Source organism: Oncorhynchus kisutch, linkage group LG19 (assembly GCF_002021735.2).
Source record: "Oncorhynchus kisutch isolate 150728-3 linkage group LG19, Okis_V2, whole genome shotgun sequence".
Lineage (NCBI taxonomy): Eukaryota > Metazoa > Chordata > Actinopteri > Salmoniformes > Salmonidae > Oncorhynchus > Oncorhynchus kisutch.
In genome coordinates this window covers 24,632,814-24,653,593 of record NC_034192.2, presented here as the reverse complement: position 1 = coordinate 24,653,593, position 20,780 = coordinate 24,632,814, and the positions used below count along the sequence as shown (strand labels likewise).

The window sequence follows — 20,780 nt, the reverse complement described above, 5'->3', positions numbered from 1 at the left end:
GTTCTGAGAATATGAAATATACTTATTCATGTCACTAGGGGAGAGTGGGTAATGTATGACATTGACATTATGTCAGGATATGTTTTTGTTAGCCAGGAGGGATCCTCTGGGAAGAGACAGTCTGGTACCAGGAACCATGACAGCTGTGAGTTTGGGAGGAGTGAGCACTTTGGGGTAGAGGTCAGAGGAAGAACAGATATCACCAAGGTTCTGTCTAGCAACAGATGCATTGGCTGTTCAGATGTGCAGGAGACTCAGAAGGAAGGGTTAAATATCAGTGCTTGTGTGAAATGTCGTCTGATGCAGCTGTATTGACCCCCTGGGAGAACTTGGTTAAGCTTTCATTGTGTTAGGTTCTAATTCTCAGAGTAAAAAAACTCAACCGACACTCAAACTGCTAGAGCATTTGACAGTATGCTCACTACTTCTAAACAGTGGATCACACAGCCTCACCGATAGTCACATGGTCAGGGGTTTCCTGCATGCAGTGTGCGGCACTGACCACCCACCGCTGACTGATCAGAGTTCCCCCGCAGAAGCCATACCCATCCTCCCTCCAGAGCATGACCTGCAGGGACATGGAACAGGTAGGACTAGTATTAGGGGCCTGCCACAAACACTATTGTCATCATCATACACTACATGCATTATGATTTCTGAGATTAGTGCCTGCAGTGCCACCGGGTTGTGTCAGTAGAGCTCCAATCAAGACTCTTACTAACGGGACATTAAAAATGAAAATGTTATGTTTCATCAAGTTGTGGCTAAACAACGACATGGATAACATGCAGCTGGCTGGGTTTTTGGTCCATTGGCAAGATAGAACAGTCACCTCCGTAAGACAAGGGGTGACGGTCTGTCTATTTGGTGCACAAAATCTAATATTAAGGAAGTCTCCGTTTTGCTCGCCTGAGGTAGAGTATCTCATGATAAGCTGTAGATCCCATTTTTTCGTAGCTGTCTATTTACCACCGCAAACCCGATGCTGGCACTAAGACGGCACTCAACGACCTGTGTAAGGCCATAAGCAAACAAGAAAATGCTCACCCAGAGGAGGCGCTCCTAATGGCCGGGCACTTTAATGCAGGGAAAATTAAATCCATTTGACCTAATTTCTACCAGCATGTTACATGTGCAACCAGAGGAAAAAAAATATTCTAGACCACTTTTACTCCACACACACACAGAGATGCTACAAAGCTCTCCCTCCCCCTCCATTTGGCCAATCTGACCATCACGCTATCCTCCTGATTCCTGCTTACAAGCAAAAACTAAAGTAGGAACTACCAGTGACTTGCTCAATAAGGAAGTGGTCAGATGATGCAGATGCTAAGCTACAGGACTGTTTTGCTAGCACAGACTGGAATATGTTCCGGGATTCTTCCGATGGCGTTGAGTACACCACATCAGTCACTGGCTTCATCAATAAGTGCATCGATGATGTCATCCCCACAGTCACTGCACGTACATACCAGAAGCCATGGATGACAGGGAACATCAGCACTGAGCTAAAGGGTAGAGCTGCTGCGTTCAAGGAGCGGGACTCTAACCTGGACGCTTATAAGAAATCCCGCTATGCTTTCCGACGAACCATCAAACAAAGTGTCAATACAGGACTAAGATTGAAACATACTACACTGGCTCTGATGCTCGTCGGACACGGTAGGGCTTGCAAACTATTACGGACAACAAAGGGAAGCACAGCCGAGAGCTGCCCAGTGACACGAGCCTACCAGATGAGCTAAATAACTTTTATGCTCGCTTAGAGGCAAGCAACACTGAAGCATGCATGAGAGCATCAGCTGTTCTGGACAACTGTGTGATCACCCTTTCCGCAGCAGATGTAAGACCTTTAAACAGGTCAACATTCACAAGGCCGCGGGGCCAGACGGATTACCAGGACGTGTACTCTGAGCATGCGCTGACCAACTGGCAGGTGTCTTCACTGACATTTTCAACCTGTCCCTGACTGAGTCTGTAATACCAACATGTTTCAAGCAGACCAAAGTAACCTGCCTAAATGACTACTAACCTGGTGTACTCACGTCTGTAGCCAGCAACTGCTTTGAAAGGCTGGTCATGGCTCACAACACCATTATTCCAGAAACCCTAGACCCACTCCAGAAACCCTAAACCCACTCTAATTTGAATACCGCCCCAACAAATCCACATATGCAATCTCTCTTGCACTCTACACTGCCCTTTCCCACCTGCATAAAAGGAACACTTACGTGAGAATGCTATTAATTGATTACAGCTCAACGTTCAACACCATAGTGCTCTCAACTCAGCTAAGGACCCTGGGACTAAACACTTCCCTCTGTAACTGGATCCAGGACTTCCGGACGGGCCACCCCCAGGTGGTAAGGGTAGGCAACATCACAACTGCTATGCTGAACCTCAACACAGGGGCCCCTCAGGGGTGCTTGCTCAGTCCCCTCCTGTACACCCTGATCACCCATGACTATGGCCAAGCACGACTCCAACAGCATTAAGTTTTCCAATGACACAACAGTGGTAGGCCTGATCACCGACAAGGATGAGATAGCCTATAGGGATGTCAGAGACCTGGTAGTGTGGTGCCAGGATAGCAACCTCTCCCTCAACGTGATAAAGACAAAGGAGAAGATTGTGGACTACAGGAAAGGAGGACCGAGCACGACCCCATTCTCATTGATGGGGCTGTAGTGGAGCAGGTTGAGAGCTTCAAGTACCTTGGTGTCTACATCACCAACAAACTAACATGGTCCAAGCACACCAAGACAGTTGTGAAGAGGTCACGATCAAACCTATTCCCCCTGAGGAGACTGAAAAGATTTGGTATGGGTCCTCAGATCCTCAAAATGTTCGACAGCTGCACCATCGAGAACATCCTGGCTGGTTGCATCACTGCCTGGTATGGCAACTGCTCGGCCTCCGACCGCAAGGCACTACAGAGTGCAGTGCGTACGGACCAGTATATCACTGGGGCCAAACTTCCTGCCATCAAGGACCTCTATACCAGGCGGTGTCAGAAGTAGGCCCTAAAAATTGCCCATGCTACGGCATGGCAAGCGGTACCGGAGCACTAAAGTCTAGGCCCAAAATGCTTCTTAAAAGCTTCTACCCCAAGCCATAAGACTCCTTAACAGCTAATCAATTTGCTACTCAGACTATTTGCATTGTCCCTCCCACAACCATGTTTATGCTGCTGCTACTCTCTGTTTATTATTCATGCTTAGTCACTTTACCTCTACCTACATGTACATATTACCTCGACCAACCTGTGCCCCCGCAGATTGACCCTGTACCGGTACCCGCTGTACAAAGACTCACTTCTGTTTTTATTTTAGTAAATAATAATTTCAGTTTATTTTAGTAAATCATTTCTTAACACGTATTTTTCTTCAACTGCATTGTTGGTTAAGGACTTGTAAAGTAAGCACTTCACTAACACCCTTTTGTATGTGGTGCATGTGACAAACAAAATTTGATGTAGTAACCAAAAAAGTTTTAAACAAATAATAATAATATTTTAGATTCTTCAAAGTAGCCACCCTTTGCCTTGATGACAGCTTTGCACAGTCTTGGCATTCTCTCAACCAGCTTCATGAGGAATACTTTTCCAACAGTCTTGAAGGAGTTTCCACAGATGGTGAGCCCTTGTTGGACCGCAGAGTGAAGGAAAAGCAGCCGACTCATCCCAAACCATCTCATTTGGGTTTAGGTCAGGTGATTGTGGAGGCAAGGTCATCTGATGCAGCACTCCATTACTCTCCTTGGTCAAATAGCCCTTACACAGCCTGGAGGTGTGTTTTGGGTCATTGTCTTGTTGAAAAAACAAATGTCCCACTGAAGCGCAAACCAGATGGGTTGGCGTATCGCTGCATAATACTGTGGTAGCCATGGTGGTTAAGTGTGCCTTGAATTCTAAATAAATCACCTACAGTGTCACCAGCAAAGCACCCCCACAACACACCTACTCCATGCTTCACGGTAGGAACCACACATGCGGCGATCATCCGTTCACCTACACTGCGTCTCAAAGACACGGCGGTTGGAACCAAAAATCTCAAATTTGGACTCATCAGACCAAAGGACAGATTTACACCAGTCTAATGTCCATTGCTTGTGTTTCTTGGCACAAGCAAGTCTCTTATTATTATTGGTGTCCTTTAGTGGTGGTTTCTTTGCAGCAATTTGACCATGAAGGCCTGATTCACACAGTCTCCTCTGAACAGTTGATGCTGAGATGTGTCTGTTACTTGAACTTTGTTTGGGCTGCCATTTCTGGAATGAACTTCTCCTCTGCAGCAGAGGTAACTCTGGGTCTTCCTTTCCTGTTGCGGTCCTCATGAGAGACAGTTTCAACATAGCGCTTGATGGTTCTTGTGACTGCACTTGAAGAAACTTTCAAAGTTCTTGAAATTTTTCAAATTGACTGACCTACGTCTTAAAGTAATGATGTACTCTCGTTTCGCTTTGTTTATTTGAGCTGTTCTTGCCATAATATGGACTTGGTCTTTTACCAAATAGGGCTATCTTCTATATTCCACCCCTACCTTGTCACAAGACAACTGATTGAGCAAAGAAAGTAGAAGAAAGAAACCTGTTAATTTAAATGCATTCCAGGTGACTACCTCATGAAGCTGCCACAAGTGTGCAAAGCTATCAAGGCAAAGGGTGGCTACTTTGTAGAATCTCAAATATAAAATACTTTAACACTTTATTGGTTACTACATTATTTCATAGTTTTGATGTCTTCACTATTATTCTACAATAATAAAAAAATAAACACCCTTTAATGAGTAGGTGTCCCCAAACCTTTGACTGGTACTGTATTTATAAAAAATAATGCCACCTCGTAGCCCTGTGTTGTAGGCCTACCTGCCATGGACTTCCTCCCTGCCTCTCCAGCTGTCCTCCCACTATCCGGTTGTCTTCATTAACACCCTCCATGTATTCAGTGCTGTTCCCACCTGGCTGGGTTGAGTTAATCCCAGACAGTCTGGAAGTTGAGTTCCCTTCTACCTCCATGGAGATGTTGAGGTTCCCGTCAGAGTTGCGGAGGGTCAAGGCCTCGGACTCGTCCAGCAGAGAGCGATGCAGGGAAGCCTCACTCTGCTTCTTCCCACAAGGGAACGCCACTGGCAATGAAAATGTACAGTACAGGAAAACCATAACTATCTAGAGCATATGCCTCTAGAGACTGTAAAGAAATAGGTGATTTGTTTTTCAGTGCTTTGTCTACCTGCTTCAGAGCAGGTCTTGCCGTCCTCATCTAACTGGTAGCCCTCTGCACAGCTGCACTGGACCCCTGTGGTGCGCTCCTGGTTGGTGCAGTAATGCAGACAGCCGCCATTCTTAAACTGGCACTCAAACACCTCTGGAGGAACAGAACAAGTTTCAACGAAATTGCCATTTTGTGGTATTAGAAGAGTAGAAAAGAATTGACTCCTAAATGGTATTTTATTGACTAGGCAATTAGCTTTTCTTTTTTTTTTTCCTACAGTATCAATCAAAGTTAGCGTACAAATACTTCCTACAGTAATTAGTTTGCTAGCGAGTTTTATAAACAAGTCCTAATTCTATTGTTTAGATAGGGCATTCAGACCCCTGGACTTTTCCCATATTTTGTTACGTTACAGCCTTATTCTAAACAGTGCATTACAGAACAAGAATCAAGCTATGACAAAGGATTTGTCCGAAAGAGACAGGATTGTGGTGAGGCACAGATCTGGGGAAGGTTACCAAAACATTTCTACAGAATTGAAGGTCCCCAAGAACACAGCAGCCTCCATCATTCTTAAATGGAAGAAGTTTGGAACCACCAAGATGGGAGCAAAATGTGAAAGCAATGTGGAGAGTTCACATTACACTCATTCAACTACGAGAAGGGTTGTACAGTAACTTCTGCAAGTGGTTTTCCAACAACTGTCCTGTAAATTGTCCAGTGAGGTCACATTCACAAAATAATCTGCCGTGCCACAACAGTTGGGACGTGTTGTACAATGATTGTAGACCAGAGGAGGCTGGTGGGATGAGCTATAGGAGGATGGGCTCATTTTAATGACTGGAATGGAACAGAGTCATATGTTTGATACCGTTCCATTTATGCCATTGTAACCTCCTATATTTCCTCCCATTTGCCACCTCTGTTGTAGACTTGCCAGTGTGAATGGCACCAGTCCTGTAACAAAGCAATATTCAGTGTGGATTCCAGTCTATGACTGGGAGGTCCAGGGTCATGTAATTCAGGAGGTGAGAGTTTATAGACACAGGAAAACAGATAGATTATGACTGAGTAAAACCATACCTATTGCACAGGTTTTCCCATCGTAGCGTGGGGGACACAGACAGAGGTATCCATCCCGATCGATGGTGCAGATTCCTCCATTCTTACATGGGTTGTAGTGGCAAGGATTTAGATCTAATTCACAATTCATACAGAGACATCTCATCACAAGCGTTCCTTTTAAGTGACAATGCGGATTTCAGATATTTTCAAAACAACTGAAAATAATCTAATGAAGCAATACGGTACTCACTCTTATACCTATACCAAAACTCCATCTGTAAGATAAAACAAAAGGGATACAGTCAGTTTAAATGTGGTATTTTGAGCTGTAGGCACTTTAGCCTACTCCTCTGACTATCCTGTCATGTAGGAAGGCCTGGTTACTTACACCTTGCATTAACATGTGAGCGGGGGGGTTTAGGGTCATGAAATATTTTGTGAATGAAGGGCGGGTGGGTTGAATAAAGAGAAAACGATGCATAAAAAAATCCATAAATGTATACATTCTTGTGCAATTCATATCTATAGGCTACATTGAGGTTTTCTTTCATTATTTTTTATCTGCCATTAGTGGGTAAGCTTAACAGTGGGTTTTGACCAGTCATAGCTAGCTAGTTGCTCTAGCTAATGTTCTTTTAAAAGAGGTTTTCTCACTTTGATGACAGACTGGCTAAACTGAGAAAAGTCCAGGAACAGTGGTCCAAAACTCATAACATGTATGTTAGCTTATTATTAGTTGTAATATATTAATTCATGCTATGTCAATGTGTTTTTAGAAGGGAGTGTACTAATCTTATGAAGGTATCTGTAAATCATGTGCAATGGAGTGTATGAGGAAGACTCTCCGGAAAATCTGTCTCCCTCCAGCAGGTGGCGTTTTTCGTCCATCAAGCAAGGACTATTTGTATGAAGGTCAATGAGTGTCGAATTTGGTCAACAAAAACATTAATGGTTATTTGATCGAATAGAAGTTGTTTCGATGCATATTCCGACCATTTCTCTTCATTGAATATAGGCGGTTTATGTCATCAACACAATAATGAGATGTATCCACCAATCCAAAGAAAGAATAGGAAGCTAGACAGCCCTCTGTGCTGCTTTGTAACTCCCCAGTGTTAGGTTAAGGAGAGACATTTTTAATTTCACCTTTATTTAACCAGGTAGGCCAGTTGAGACAAGTTGTCATTTACAACTGCGACATGGCCAAGATGAAGCAAAGCAGTGCGACAAAAACAACACAATAGAAAAAGCAATATACAGTATGTGCAAAATGAATTAAAGAGGTAAGGCATTAAATAGGCCAATAGTGGTGAAGTAATTACAATTTAGCAATTTACACTGGAGTGATATGTGCAATTAGAAAATACTGATGTGCAAAAGAGCAGAAAAACAAATATGGGGATGAGGTAGTTGGTTGGATGGGCAATTTACAGATGGAGCTGCAGCGATCGGTAAGCTGCTCTTACAGCTGACGCTTAAAGCTAGTGAGGGAGATATGTCTCTAGCTTCAGTAATTTTTGCAATTCGTTCCAGTCATTGGCAGCAAAAAACTGGAAGGAAAGGTGGCCAAAGGAGGTGTTGGCTTTGGGGGATGACCAGTGAAATATACCTGCTGGAGTGCGTGCTACGGGTGGGTATTGCTATGGTGACCAGTGAGCTGAGATAAGGTGGAGCTTTACCTACAAATACTTATAGATGACCTGGAGCCAGTGGGTTTGGCGACAAATATGTAGCGAGGGCCAGCCAATGAGAGCATACAGGTCGCAGTGGTGGGTAGTATTTGGTGTCAAAACGGACAACTTGATATACTGACAACATGTATCTTGTCAGTACATCAATATATCTTTGGCAGTATTCATGAAATAAAATAGCTTAATTTTACAGACACAGTGGTAGTAAAGTACTGTATGCTTTAATTTAGAGAAGGATATTTTTCAGTAACTTCAATTTATCCTCCTTATGCCGCGTTTACATAACATGGCACGAGGTAGACGGCAAACCGGATGTCATTGTTTTCAATGAGAGCACGACGATAAATACTGTTGAGGTTGGCGGTGAATGCCGCCACGGCAGACAGGACTTTCCGCCAAAGTCATATTTTTCCTGCTGTAGTGTTGTTTAATACACCACAGCAACACATACCATCGCACTGGCTTGCTTTTGCCATCACCCTCTTTCTTGCTTTTTTGTCCCTCTATGCCAACAGGTATGACAGTTTTTGCGTCCCTCACCTAAACGCAGCATTTACAGGCCAAGAAAGCAACCCAATAGAGCAACTGTGGTTGGTTACTCTCCATCGACTCAAGTTAGAGAAAAGAGCAGGACCAAAGAGTGGAAAGGGAGATATACATTCTGAGACAGCCAAGAGAGTGCTTCATTGAAGACTACCTCCAGCATTCTCTTGTGTTGGTTCCATGTCTTGCAGGTAAGTTTCAACCAGTGTTTAACAGAACATACATTTAAATAAAACATTATTAATCAGGGTTGGGCTCTATTCAGAATTTTGAAATTGACTCCTATTCGAATTGAATTGGCCACAGGATATAGAGTTTGAGTGACAGGAAGTAGCATTTAATTCAGTCAGAGATACTGGATATAATGAAGAGATCCTTATGTCTCTGCCCAAACAATAGGAATTTCAATAAATTAAATTCCATTTACTTTAATAAAAATGTGGTATCTTGTTGACTACTTCAATTCAAACTCAAGATTTTAATTGGAATTTGAGGCATTTTCAATTCAAATCTGAATTGAGCCCAACCCTGGTAAATCAAATCAAATCAAATTTTATTTGTCACATACACATGGTTAGTAGATGTTAATGCGAGTGTAGCGATAACCAACGAGTAATCTAGCTAACAATTCCAAAACTACTACCTTATACACACAAGTGTAAAGGGATAAAGAATATGTACATAAAGATATATGAATGAGTGATGGTACAGAGCGGCATAGGCAAGATGCAGTAGATGGTATTGAGTACAGTATATACATATGAGATGAGTATGTAAACAAAGTGGCATAGTTCAAAGTGGCTAGTGATACATGTATTACATAAAGATGCAGTAGATGATATAGAGTACAGTATATACGTATACATATGAGATAAATAATGTAGGGTATGTAAACATTATATTAAGTAGCATTGTTTAAAGTGGCTAGTGATATATTTTACATCAATTCCCATTATTAAAGTGGCTGGAGTTGAGTCAGTGTGTTGGCAGCAGCCACTCAATGTTAGTGGTGGCTGTTTAACAGTCTGATGGCCTTGAGATAGAAGCTGTTTTTCAGTCTCTCGGTCCCAGCTTTGATGCACCTGTACTGACCTCGCCTTCTGGATGATAGCGGGGTGAACAGGCAGTGGCTCGGGTGGTTGTTGTCCTTGATGATCTTTATGGCCTTCCTGTGACATCGGGTGGTGTAGGTGTCCTGGAGGGCAGGTAGTTTGCCCCTGGTGATGCGTTGTGCAGACCTCACTACCCTCTGGAGAGCCTTACGGTTGTGGGCGGAGCAGTTGCCGTACCAGGTGGTGATACAGCCCGACAGGATGCTCTCGATTGTGCATCTGTAGAAGTTTGTGAGTGCTTTTGGTGACAAGCTGAATTTCTTCACCCTCCTGTATTAATGTGATTAGTAATATACTATGTTTTCCATTTATAGGATATGCACAGTTGGATGGTCAAGAGTGACGGAGGCCTCGAACTGGACGAAGATTTTTTCTTTAATGAGTCCGACGCAAAGGATATGCTACACTCCGGAGACCAGGCCCAAATCCCAGTCATTTGCATGAAGAAAAGGCGGAGATACAGAGAGAGAAGGTCGGGGTGCCTTGTTAGGATTAATAAGCAAGTGAATAAATCACCATTACCATCGGGTTCTATTGGCCAACGTGCAATCACTGGAAAACTCGATCTGCGGTTGAGACTATCCTACCAACAGGACAATAAAAACAATAATATAATAAAACAAAAACAATAAAAACTGTAATATATATTTTGTCCTGTCTGGGTTGGCGCCCCCCCCCTTGGGTTGTGCCGTGGCGGAGATCTTTGTGGGCTATACTCAGCCTTGTCTCAGGATGGTAAGTTGGTGGTTGAAGATATCCCTCTAGTGGTGTGGGGGCTGTGCTTTGGCAAAGTGGGTGGGGTTATATCCTTCCTGTTTGGCCCTGTCCGGGGGTGTCCTCGGATGGGGCCACAGTGTCTCCTGACCCCTCCCGTCTCAGCCTCCAGTATTTATGCTGCAGTAGTTTATGTGTCGGGGGGCTGGGGTCAGTTTGTTATATCTGGAGTACTTCTCCTGTCCTATTCGGTGTCCTGTGTGAATCTAAGTGTGCGTTCTCTAATTCTCTCCTTCTCTCTTTCTTTCTCTCTCTCGGAGGACCTGAGCCCTAGGACCATGCCCCAGGACTACCTGACATGATGACTCCTTGCTGTCCCCAGTCCACCTGGCCATGCTGCTGCTCCAGTTTCAACTTCCACCTGACTGTGCTGCTGCTCCAGTTTCAACTGTTCTGCCTTATTATTATTTGACCATGCTGGTCATTTATGAACATTTGAACATCTTGGCCATGTTCTGTTATAATCTCCACCTGGCACAGCCAGAAGAGGACTGGCCACCCCACATAGCCTGGTTCCTCTCTAGGTTTCTTCCTAGGTTTTGGCCTTTCTAGGGAGTTTTTCCTAGCCACCGTGCTTCTACACCTGCATTGCTTGCTGTTTGGGGTTTTAGGCTGGGTTTCTGTACAGCACTTTGAGATATCAGCTGATGTACGAAGGGCTATATAAATACATTTGATTTGATTTGTTTCACCGAGTCTGAACGACGACACGGATAATATAGAGCTGACTGGGTTTTCTGTGCATTGACAGGACAGAGCAGCTACGTCTGGTAAGACGAGGGGCAGGGATGTGTGTCTATTTTTCAATAACAGTTGGTGCGCAATCTAATATTAAAGAAGTCTTGTGGTATTGCTTGCCTGAGGTAGAGGACCTCATGATAAGCTGGAGACTACACTATCTACCAAGAGTTCTCATAGATATTATTCGTAGCCGTCTATTTACCACGACAAACTGATGCTGGCACTAAGACCGCACTCAATGAGCTGTATAAGGCCATAAGCAAACAAGAAAATGCTCATCCAGAACCGGCGCTCCTAGTGGCCTGGGACTTTAATGCAGGCAAACTTAAATCTGTTTTACCTCATTTCTACAAGCATGTTACATGTGCAACCAGAGGGGAAAAAACCTCTAGACAACCTTTACTCCACACACAGAGATGCATACAAAGCTCTCCCTCCATTTGGCAAATCTGACCATAATTCTATCCTCCTGATTCCTGCTTACAAGCAAAAACTAAAGCAGGAAGTACCAGTGACTCACACTGGAGCAGGACACTAATTCAGACACTTATAAGAAATCCCGCGATGCCCTCAGACGAACCATCAAACAGGCAAAGTGTGAATACAGGACTAAGATTGAATCCTACTACACTGGCTATGACGCTGGCCGGATGTGGCAGGGCTTGCAAACTATTACGGACTACAAAGGGAAACCCAGCCACGAGCTGCCCAGTGACGCAAGCCTACCAGACGAGCTAAGTTCCTTCTATGCTCGCTTCAAGGCAAGCAACACTGAAGAATGCATGAGAGCACCAGCTGTTCCGGACGACTGTGATATCACCTTCTCTGTAACCGATGTGAGCAAGCCCTTTAAGCAGGTCAACATTCACAAGGCCGGAGGGCCAGATGGATTACCAGGGTGTGTACTCAGCATGCGCAGACCAACTGGCAAGTGTTTCACTGACATTTTCAAACTCTCTGAGTCTGTAATGCCCGTGTTTCAAGCAGACCACCATAGTCCCTGTGCCCAAGAATGCAAAGGTAACCTACCTAAATGAATAAAGCCCCGTAGCACTGACGTTGTTTAGCCATGAATGGCTCACGAACGGTGAGCTGCCCTGAATCTATTAACTTCTATTTCACTAACTTCACATTTTAGAGAAATGGGTGAATCCTTCTCTGCCTACGGATCTTTGGATTTTTACTCTTGGCCTGGCACAAGTAATGTTGAGATATTCACACTGGCCCAACTTAGATTGCTTGTCAAAGGATATTTGATACAATGTATACTTTTGGAACTTTAACCATTTGCATAAATTAACATGGGTTTGAATGAGAACCATAGGAATACACTGGTTGCTAATTCAAAATTGTCCTGCTCCTTGGTTAATCAAGCTATAAGACAACTTTAAAACGTTCCGGCTATCCTAACTTCAAATTCTCTAAAACCTTTAGAAACTATACAAAAATGAATTGGCACAAAATATCACACCAACAGTAACTCTTGATCTGTTCAAGCTAGAGACACCAACCAAATAACATGTTCAGGCTATCCTAACTTTATCAATTATAACCAGGGTTTGGAACAAATTATTTTCCAATCATTTCATTCTGAACAGAACCATTCTTTTTTAAATTCAGTTCCACTGTTCCGACCAGCAAAATTAAGTTCTGAACCGGTTCTAACAACAACAAGTTCTGGTTTATATCATTCCTTTCTGTTTCTTGTTAAACCTCTGAAGTATATATATATTCTTTTACATTTAGCTCAACATTAAACTACTTCACCAATCAGATAGAGCAGCTTGCTGTGGAGCAGATAAGCAATTTAATATGTATAGGAAAGTAGTTAAAAGCAAATTGTATTTTGAAGTAACCGCATGGTTTAATCATGCTGAGCAGGTTCGAATTATCCCGCCCGTGTAGGCATGTTTTGCATCGGCTGAAAGTTGATTGGATTTGGAACCAGGTTGCCACCAGGGCATGAGCCAGGTGCCCAATTCAAAGCCTACTGAGATGTTGGCTCAAAACAAAAGTGACGTAATTAAGCACGTGTAGTAATTAAGCACTGTAAAGTCCATGGAGAATAAGAGCACCTCCTCCCAGCTGCCCACTGCACTGAGGCTAGTAAACACTGTCACCAACGATAAATCCACTATACTTGAGAATTTCAATAAACATTTTTCTACGGCTGGCCATGCTTTCCACCTGGCTACCCCTACCCTGGTCAACAGCCCTGCACTCCCCACAGCAACTCGCCCAAGCCCCCCTCATTTCTCCTTCACCCAAATGCAGATAGCTGATGTTCTTAAAGAACTGCAAAACCTGGACCCCTACAAATCAGCCGGGCTAGACAATCTGGACCCTCTTTTTTTTATTATCTGCCGAAATTGTTGCAACCTCTCTTACTAGCCTGTTCAACCTCTCTTTCGTATCGTCTGAGATTCCCAAAGATCGGAAAGCTGCCACGGTCATCCCCCTCTTCAAATGGGGAGACACTCTAGACCAAATTGCTACAGGCCTATATCTATCCTACCCTGCCTTTCTAAGGTCTTCGAAAGCCAAGAAAACAAACAGATTACCAACCATTTAGAATCTCACCGTACCTTCTCCGCTATGCAATCTGGTTTCAGAGCTGGTCATGGGGTGCACCTGAGCCACGCTCAAGGTCCTAAACGATATCATAACCGCCATCGATCAGAGACATTACTGTGCAGCCGTATTCATCGACCTGGCCAAGGCTCTCGATTCTGTCAATCACCACATTCTTATTGGCAGACTCAACAGCCTTGGTTTCTCAAATGACTGCCTCGCCTGGTTCACCAACTTCTTCTCTGATAGAGCTCAGTGTGTCAAATTGGAAGGTCTGTTGTCCGGACTTCTTGCAGTTTCTATGAGGGTGCCACAGGGTTCAATTCTCGGGCCGACTCTCTTCTCTGTACACATCAATGATGTCGCTCTCGCTGCTGGTGATTCTCTGATCAACCTCTACGCAGACAACACCAGCATCACTACTCTGGACAGTTCTGACTTAGAATATGTGGACATCTACAAATACCTAGGTGTCTGTCTAGACTATAAACTCTTCTTCCAGACTCACATTAATCATCTCCAATCCAAAATTAAATCTAGAATCGGCTTCCTATTCCGCAACAAAGCATCCTTCACTCATGCTGCCAAACATATCCTCGTAAAACTGACCATCCTACCGATCCTCGTCTTCGACAATGTCATCTATAAAATAGCCTCCAACACTCTACTCAACAAATTGGAAGCTGGCCATCGCTTCATACTCGTCGCCAAACCCACTGGCTCCAGGTCATCTACAAGTCTCTGCTAGGTAAAGCCCCGCCTTATCTCAGCTCACTGGTCACCATAGCAGCACCCACACGTAGCACGCGCTCCAGCAGGTATATCTCACTGGTCACCACCAAAGCCAATTCCTCATTTGGCCGCCTCTCCTTCCAGTTCTCTGCTGCCAATGACTGTAATGAACTGCAAAAATCACTGAAGCTGGAGTCCCATATCTCCCTTACTAGCTTTAAGCACCAGCTGTCAGAGCAGCTCACAGATCACTGCACCTGTACATAGCCCATCTGTAAACAGCCCATCCAACTACCTCATCCCCATAATGTATTTATTTATCATGCTTTTTTGCACCCCAGTATCTCCATTTGCACATTCATCTTCTGCACATCTACCATTCCAGTGTCTAATTGCTATATTGTAATTACTTCGCCACCATGGCCTATTTATTGCCTTATCTTACCTCATTTGCACTCACTGTATATAGATTTTTCTTTTTTCTACTGTTTTATTGACTGTACATTTGTTTATTCCATGTGTAACTGTGTTGTTTTATGTGTCGAACTGCTGTGCTTTATCTTGGCCAGGTCGCAGTTGTAAATGAGAACTTGTTCTCAACTAGCCTACCTGGTTAAATAAAGGTGAAATAATAAAAAATTAAAAAAGGATTCTGTGTTTTCCCATGCAAAAGTGATAGCTTTTTATAGAAATGCTTTATCTGCTTTCCCAATGAAAAATTCCAACATTTATTTTATGGAAAAGAGATTTCTGGAAGATAAACAATGCCCTGTTGACAAAATTATCGAGTGGCACAGATTACTGTTTGAGAATGCTGCTCCTGCCTCCCCACTTTTGACCAAAGCTTTTGTGTGCAGAGCAGTACTATAATTAAAAATGTCTTCACTTTTTACAAAAAGTTACAAAAATAATCACTTATACTTAACTCGCACAGAAAAAGGCAATCCATTCTTCTCTAACATCTCTCCCTAATTTCTGAATTACTCTTCTAATCTCATCTGTCGGCTACAGTAACCTATGCTTCAGAGGGGTGAGACAGGTAGCTTACAGACAAACACCGGCAATAATTTCCAGCTGGCAGGCAGACGCTGGAATACATTTCTGAGTGACAGACTGAGGGCTTTGTGTAGGCGCTTGGAACTTAAAATGAAGTTATTAACCAGTTCCCATGCTTTCAAAATAACAGTTCTGCCCAGGAACAGTATAGATCACTTTCGTTTTCTGTTCTGTTCCTCAAATAATTGACGGAGGTGAGTGCTACGGGTAGTCGTTTAGCTCAGTTACCTTAGCTTTCTTGGGAACAGGAACAATGGTGGCCCTCTTGAAGCATGTGGGAACAGCAGACTGGGATAGGGATCGATTGAATATGTCCGTAAACACACCAGCCAGCTGGTCTGCGCATGCTCTGAGGGCGCGGCTGGGGATGCCGTCTGGGCCTGCAGCCTTGCAAAGGTTAACACGTTTAAATGTTTTACTCACCTTGGCTGCAGTGAAGGAGAGTCCGCATGTTTTGGTTGCGGGCCGTGTCAGTGGCACTGTATTGTCCTCAAAGCGGGCAAAAAAGTTATTTAGTCTGCCTGGGAGCAAGGCATCCTGGTCCGTGACTGGGCTGGTTTTCTTTTTGTAATCCGTGATTGACTGTAGACCCTGCCACATACCTCTTGTGTCTGAGCCGTTGAATTGCGATTCTATACTTTGTCTCTATACTGACGCTTAGCTTGTTTGATTGCCTTGCGGAGGGAATAGCTACACTGTTTGTATTCGGTCATGTTTCCGATCACCTTGCCCTGATTAAAAGCAGTGGTTCGCGCTTTCAGTTTCACGCGAATGCTGCCATCAATCCACGGTTTCTGGTTTGGGAATGTTTTAATCGTTGCTATGGGAACGACATCTTCAACGCACGTTCTAATGAACTCGCTCACTGAATCAGCGTATTCGTCAATGTTGTTGTCTGACGCAATACGAAACATATCCCAGTCCACGTGATGGAAGCAGTCTTGGAGCGTGGAATCAGATTGGTCGGACCAGCGTTGAACAGACCTCAGCGTGGGAGCTTCTTGTTTTAGCTTCTGTCTGTAGGCAGGGAGCAACAAAATGGAGTCGTGGTCAGCTTTTCCGAAGGGAGGGCGGGGGAGGGCCTTATATGCATCACGGAAGTTAGAATAGCAATGATCCAAGGTTTTACCAGCCCTGGTTGCGTAATCGATATGCTGATACAATTTAGGGAGTCTTGTTTTCAGATTAGCCTTGTTAAAATCCCCAGCTACAATGAATGCAGCCTCAGGATATATGGATTCCAGTTTGCAAAGAGTCAAATAAAGTTCGTTCAGAGCCATCGATGTGTCTGCTTGGGGGGGAATATATACGGCTGTGATTATAATCGAAGAGAATTCCCTTTGTAGATAATGCGGGCGACATTTGATTGTGAGGAATTCTAAATCAGGTGAACAGAAGGACTTGAGTTCCTGTATGTTGTTGTGACCACACCACGTCTCGTTAACCATAAAGCATACACCCCCGCCCCTCTTCTTACCAGAAAGATGTTTGTTTCTGTCGGGGCGATGGAGAAACCAGCTGGCTGCACCGACTCCGATAGCGTCTCTTCGAGTGAGCCATGTTTCCGTGAAGCAAAGAACGTTACAGTCCCTGATGTCCCTCTGGAATGCTACCCTTGCTCGGATTTCATCAACCTTGTTGTCAAGAGACTGGACATTGGCGAGTAGTATGCTAGGGAGAGGCACGCGATGTGCCTGTCTCCGGAGCCTGACCAGAAGACCGCTTCGTTTGCCTCTTTTACGACGTCGTTGTTTTGGGTCGCAGGCTGGGATCCATTCCGTTGTCCTGGGTGAAAGACAGAACACAGGATCCGCTCCAGGAAAGTCATATTCTTGGTCGTACTGATGGTGAGTTGACGCTGCTCTTATATTCAGTAGTTCTTCTCGACTGTATGTAATGAAACCTAAGATGACCTGGGGTACCAATGTAAGAAATAACATGTAAAAAAATAACACCTAAAAAAACAAAAAACTGCATAGTTTCCTAGGAACGCGAAGCGAGGCGGCCATCTCTGTCGGCGCCGGAAGGCATCCTCTACTGACGGGATGAGGTCAATATCATTCCAGGATATTGACCTCATCCCATCAGGTCGATTAGAAAGGCCTGCTCTCTGAAGTGTTTTAGGGAGCGTTTGACAGTGATGAGGGGTGGTCATTTGACCCATAGCGGATGCAGGCAATGAGGCAGTGATTTCTGAGATCTGAGAACAGCAGAGGTGTATTTGGAGGGCAGGTTGGTTAGGATGATATCTATGAGGGTGCCCGTGTTAACGGATTTGGGGTTGTACCTGGTAGGTTCATTGATAATTTGTGTGAGATTGAGGGCATCAAGCCTAGATTGTAGGATGGCTGAGGCATGTCCCAGTTTAGGTCACCTAGCAGCACGAGCTCTGAAGATAGATGGGGGACATCAATTCACATATGGTGTCCAGGGCACAGCTGGGGGCAGAGGGTGGTCTATAGCAAGCGGCAATGGTGAGAGACTTGTTTCTGGAAAGGTGGATTTTTAAAAGTAGAAGCTCAAATTGATTGGGTACAGACCTGGATAGTAAGACAGAACTCTGCAGGCTGTCTCTGCCATAGATTGCAACTCCGCTCCCATTGGCAGTTCTATCTTGGCGGAAAATGTTATAGTTGGGGATGGACATTTCAGAGTTTTTGGTGGTCTTTCTAAGCCAGCATTCAGACTCGGCTAAGACATCCGGGTTGGCAGAGTGTGCTAAAGCAGTGAATAAACCAAACTTAAGGAGGAATCTTCTAATGTTAACATGCATGAAACCAAGGCTTTTACAGTAACGGAAGTCAACAAATGAGAGCACCTGGGGAATAGGAGTGGAGCTAGGTACTGCAGGTCCTGGATTAACCTCTACATCACCAGAGGAACAGAGGAGGAGTAGGGTAAGCGTATGGCTAAAGGCTATAAGAACTGGTTATCTAGTACGTTTGGAACAGAGAGTAAAAGGAGCACGTTTCTGGGCGCGATAGAATAGATTCAAGGCATAATGTACAGGTATGGTAGGATGTGAATACATTGGAGGTAAACCTAGGCACTGTGCGATGATGAGAGAGATATTGTCTCTAGAAACATTTAAATCAGGTGATGTCATCGCATATGTGGGAGGTGAAACTAAATGGTTGGTTAAGGCATATGGAGCAGGGCTAGAGTCTTTACAGTGAAATAAAACAATAATCACTAACCAGAACAGTAATGGACAAGGCATATTAACATTAGGGAGAGGCATGCGTAGCCGAGTGATCATAAGGGTCCAGTGAATGGTTGGGCTGGCTGGAGACACGGCGATTCAGACAGCTAGCAGGCCCGGGGCTAGCAGAAGGGCCTTAGAGGGACGTCGCGGTGGAGGAAAGTCTGTTTCAGCCTCCTCGTGCAGTTAGATAGACCAGTCGTGGGATTAGTAGGGTTCTGTGTAGCAGAGGGGTCCAGAATAATATAGTGAAGACATCAAAACTATGAAATTACACATATGGAATTGCATTCCAGTTGACTACCTCATGAAGCTGGTTGAGAGAATGTCAAGAGTGTGCAAAGCTGTCATCAAGGCAAAAGGTGGCTATTTGAAGAATCTCAAATATAAAATATATTTGTTTAACACTTTTTTGATTACTATATGATTCCATATGTGTTATTTCATAGTTTTGATGTCTTCACTATTATTCTACAATGTAGAAAATAGTAAAAATAAAGAAAAACCCTAGAATGAGCAAGTGTTCTAAAACTTTTGACAGGTAGTGTACATTTGCATAAAATAATTCACCGACATTAACTCTTGAACCATTCAAGCTAGAGACACAAAACCAACTTTCACATGTTCAGGCTATTGTAACTTCAAATTCTTAAACTTGTATCAAGTATAATTATATACATTTGCATAAAATAACCCAACAACTCTTGAACCATTCAAGCTAGAGACACCAAACCAAATTTAACATTGTTCAGGCTATCCTATCAATCAATCAATCGATCCTACACAAGCTAGCAAGCACACCACATTTTCTTCAGGAAATGTACTTTACTAGTATTAACATGAGTATGTTAGCCAGCTGTCACAATAGCAGCTGGCTAAATGATAGTTTAGGTAATTATTTATTGGAACTTCCAGAGACAGGTAAAGAAATCTTAGGCTTGTTAATAAACAAACTAACAGCAGAGGTTTCCCTAGACTGGAGTTCACAAGGGCTAAATATGATTTAGTTCTGTTTTTTACAAGTGATAAGTTCGAAATAATATATCTTAAATATGATTACCTTGTGGGTTCAGTCATCGTTGATTCGTGAGCATTTTCGCACAGCCAGCGGGAGACCGTTTGTTTTCTACTGTGTTATTGACTTGTTAATTGTTTACTCCATGTGTAACTCTTTGTTGTATGCTCACACTGCTATGCTTTATCTTGGCCAGGTCGCAGTTGCAAATGAGAACTTGTTCTCAACTAGCCTACCTGGTTAAATAAAGGTGAAAAAAAAAAAAAAATTAGGCTTGTGAAGCTAGCCAATCAGAAACAAGTGGTTTACCAGCACTGTGAACTGACCAATCAGCGATGCGGAGTAACATACTATTTTGAGGGCAGTTTTCATTTCTCCAAGGTGGCATAGCAGTTCAGACGTCTTTTGTCCTCGTCTTGTCGTGTCCTGTATATATATATATTTACAACTTTTTCACATACATTTTATTTTTATTTTCCATCAACTCATCTTCAAAACACTCTCCTGCAACCCGCCTCACCAATGTATATTTATAAAAAAGTATTATTTACCTCAGATCTGTAATCCTCCAAGAAGCTAGCCAGAAACTCCAGGAGGCTGGCCTGAAACTAGCCAGAAGCTAATCCAGAAGCTAGTTCAGAAGCTAGTTGGCTCCTTTACTGGCAAGTCGTTGGTGTTCAGCTAACCACGGTTTGTGGTCATCGGCTATCCTTTGGCTCGAAAGTCTATCGCCAGTTCTGTACGGCGCAGCGCGGCTCGGAGCGGAGCATACCGGACCAATTTTTCTCTCCATGTCCCTGGATTTCGACTGCTCTCTGGACATTCATGCCCGGATCTCACAGCTAGCTAGCTGCTATCCGTGTGACTATCGGCCTTCGTCGATTCCGGAGCAAACATCAATTGTTCCGGAGCTAGCAAGCTCCGTCAATCACTCCTGAGTTCCATCAATCGCACCTGGGCTGCAGTCGCCTATCCGGACCCGTTTTGCTGCCTTCGCGGAGCCCCACCGGGCCTTCACAACTGGACTGCCGACGTTATCTACCCGAAGGAGTTATTCGGCTGGCTC

At 43.9% G+C, this 20,780-nt stretch overlaps 1 protein-coding gene across 1 annotated transcript in view; it reads right to left on the bottom strand.

Moving 5' to 3' along the window:
- LOC109864473 (coagulation factor IX-like) overlaps window positions 1-20,780 on the bottom strand; it is a 36,312-nt gene that overhangs the window by 1,398 nt on the left and 14,134 nt on the right. The window contains exons 4-8 of the mRNA XM_020452291.2: window positions 6,528-6,552; window positions 6,296-6,409; window positions 5,231-5,365; window positions 4,867-5,126; window positions 454-568 (exon numbers count right to left, since the gene is read on the bottom strand). Of these exons, the coding sequence (XP_020307880.1) occupies window positions 454-568; window positions 4,867-5,126; window positions 5,231-5,365; window positions 6,296-6,409; window positions 6,528-6,552 (649 nt within the window). The remainder of the gene's footprint in view (window positions 1-453; window positions 569-4,866; window positions 5,127-5,230; window positions 5,366-6,295; window positions 6,410-6,527; window positions 6,553-20,780) is intronic.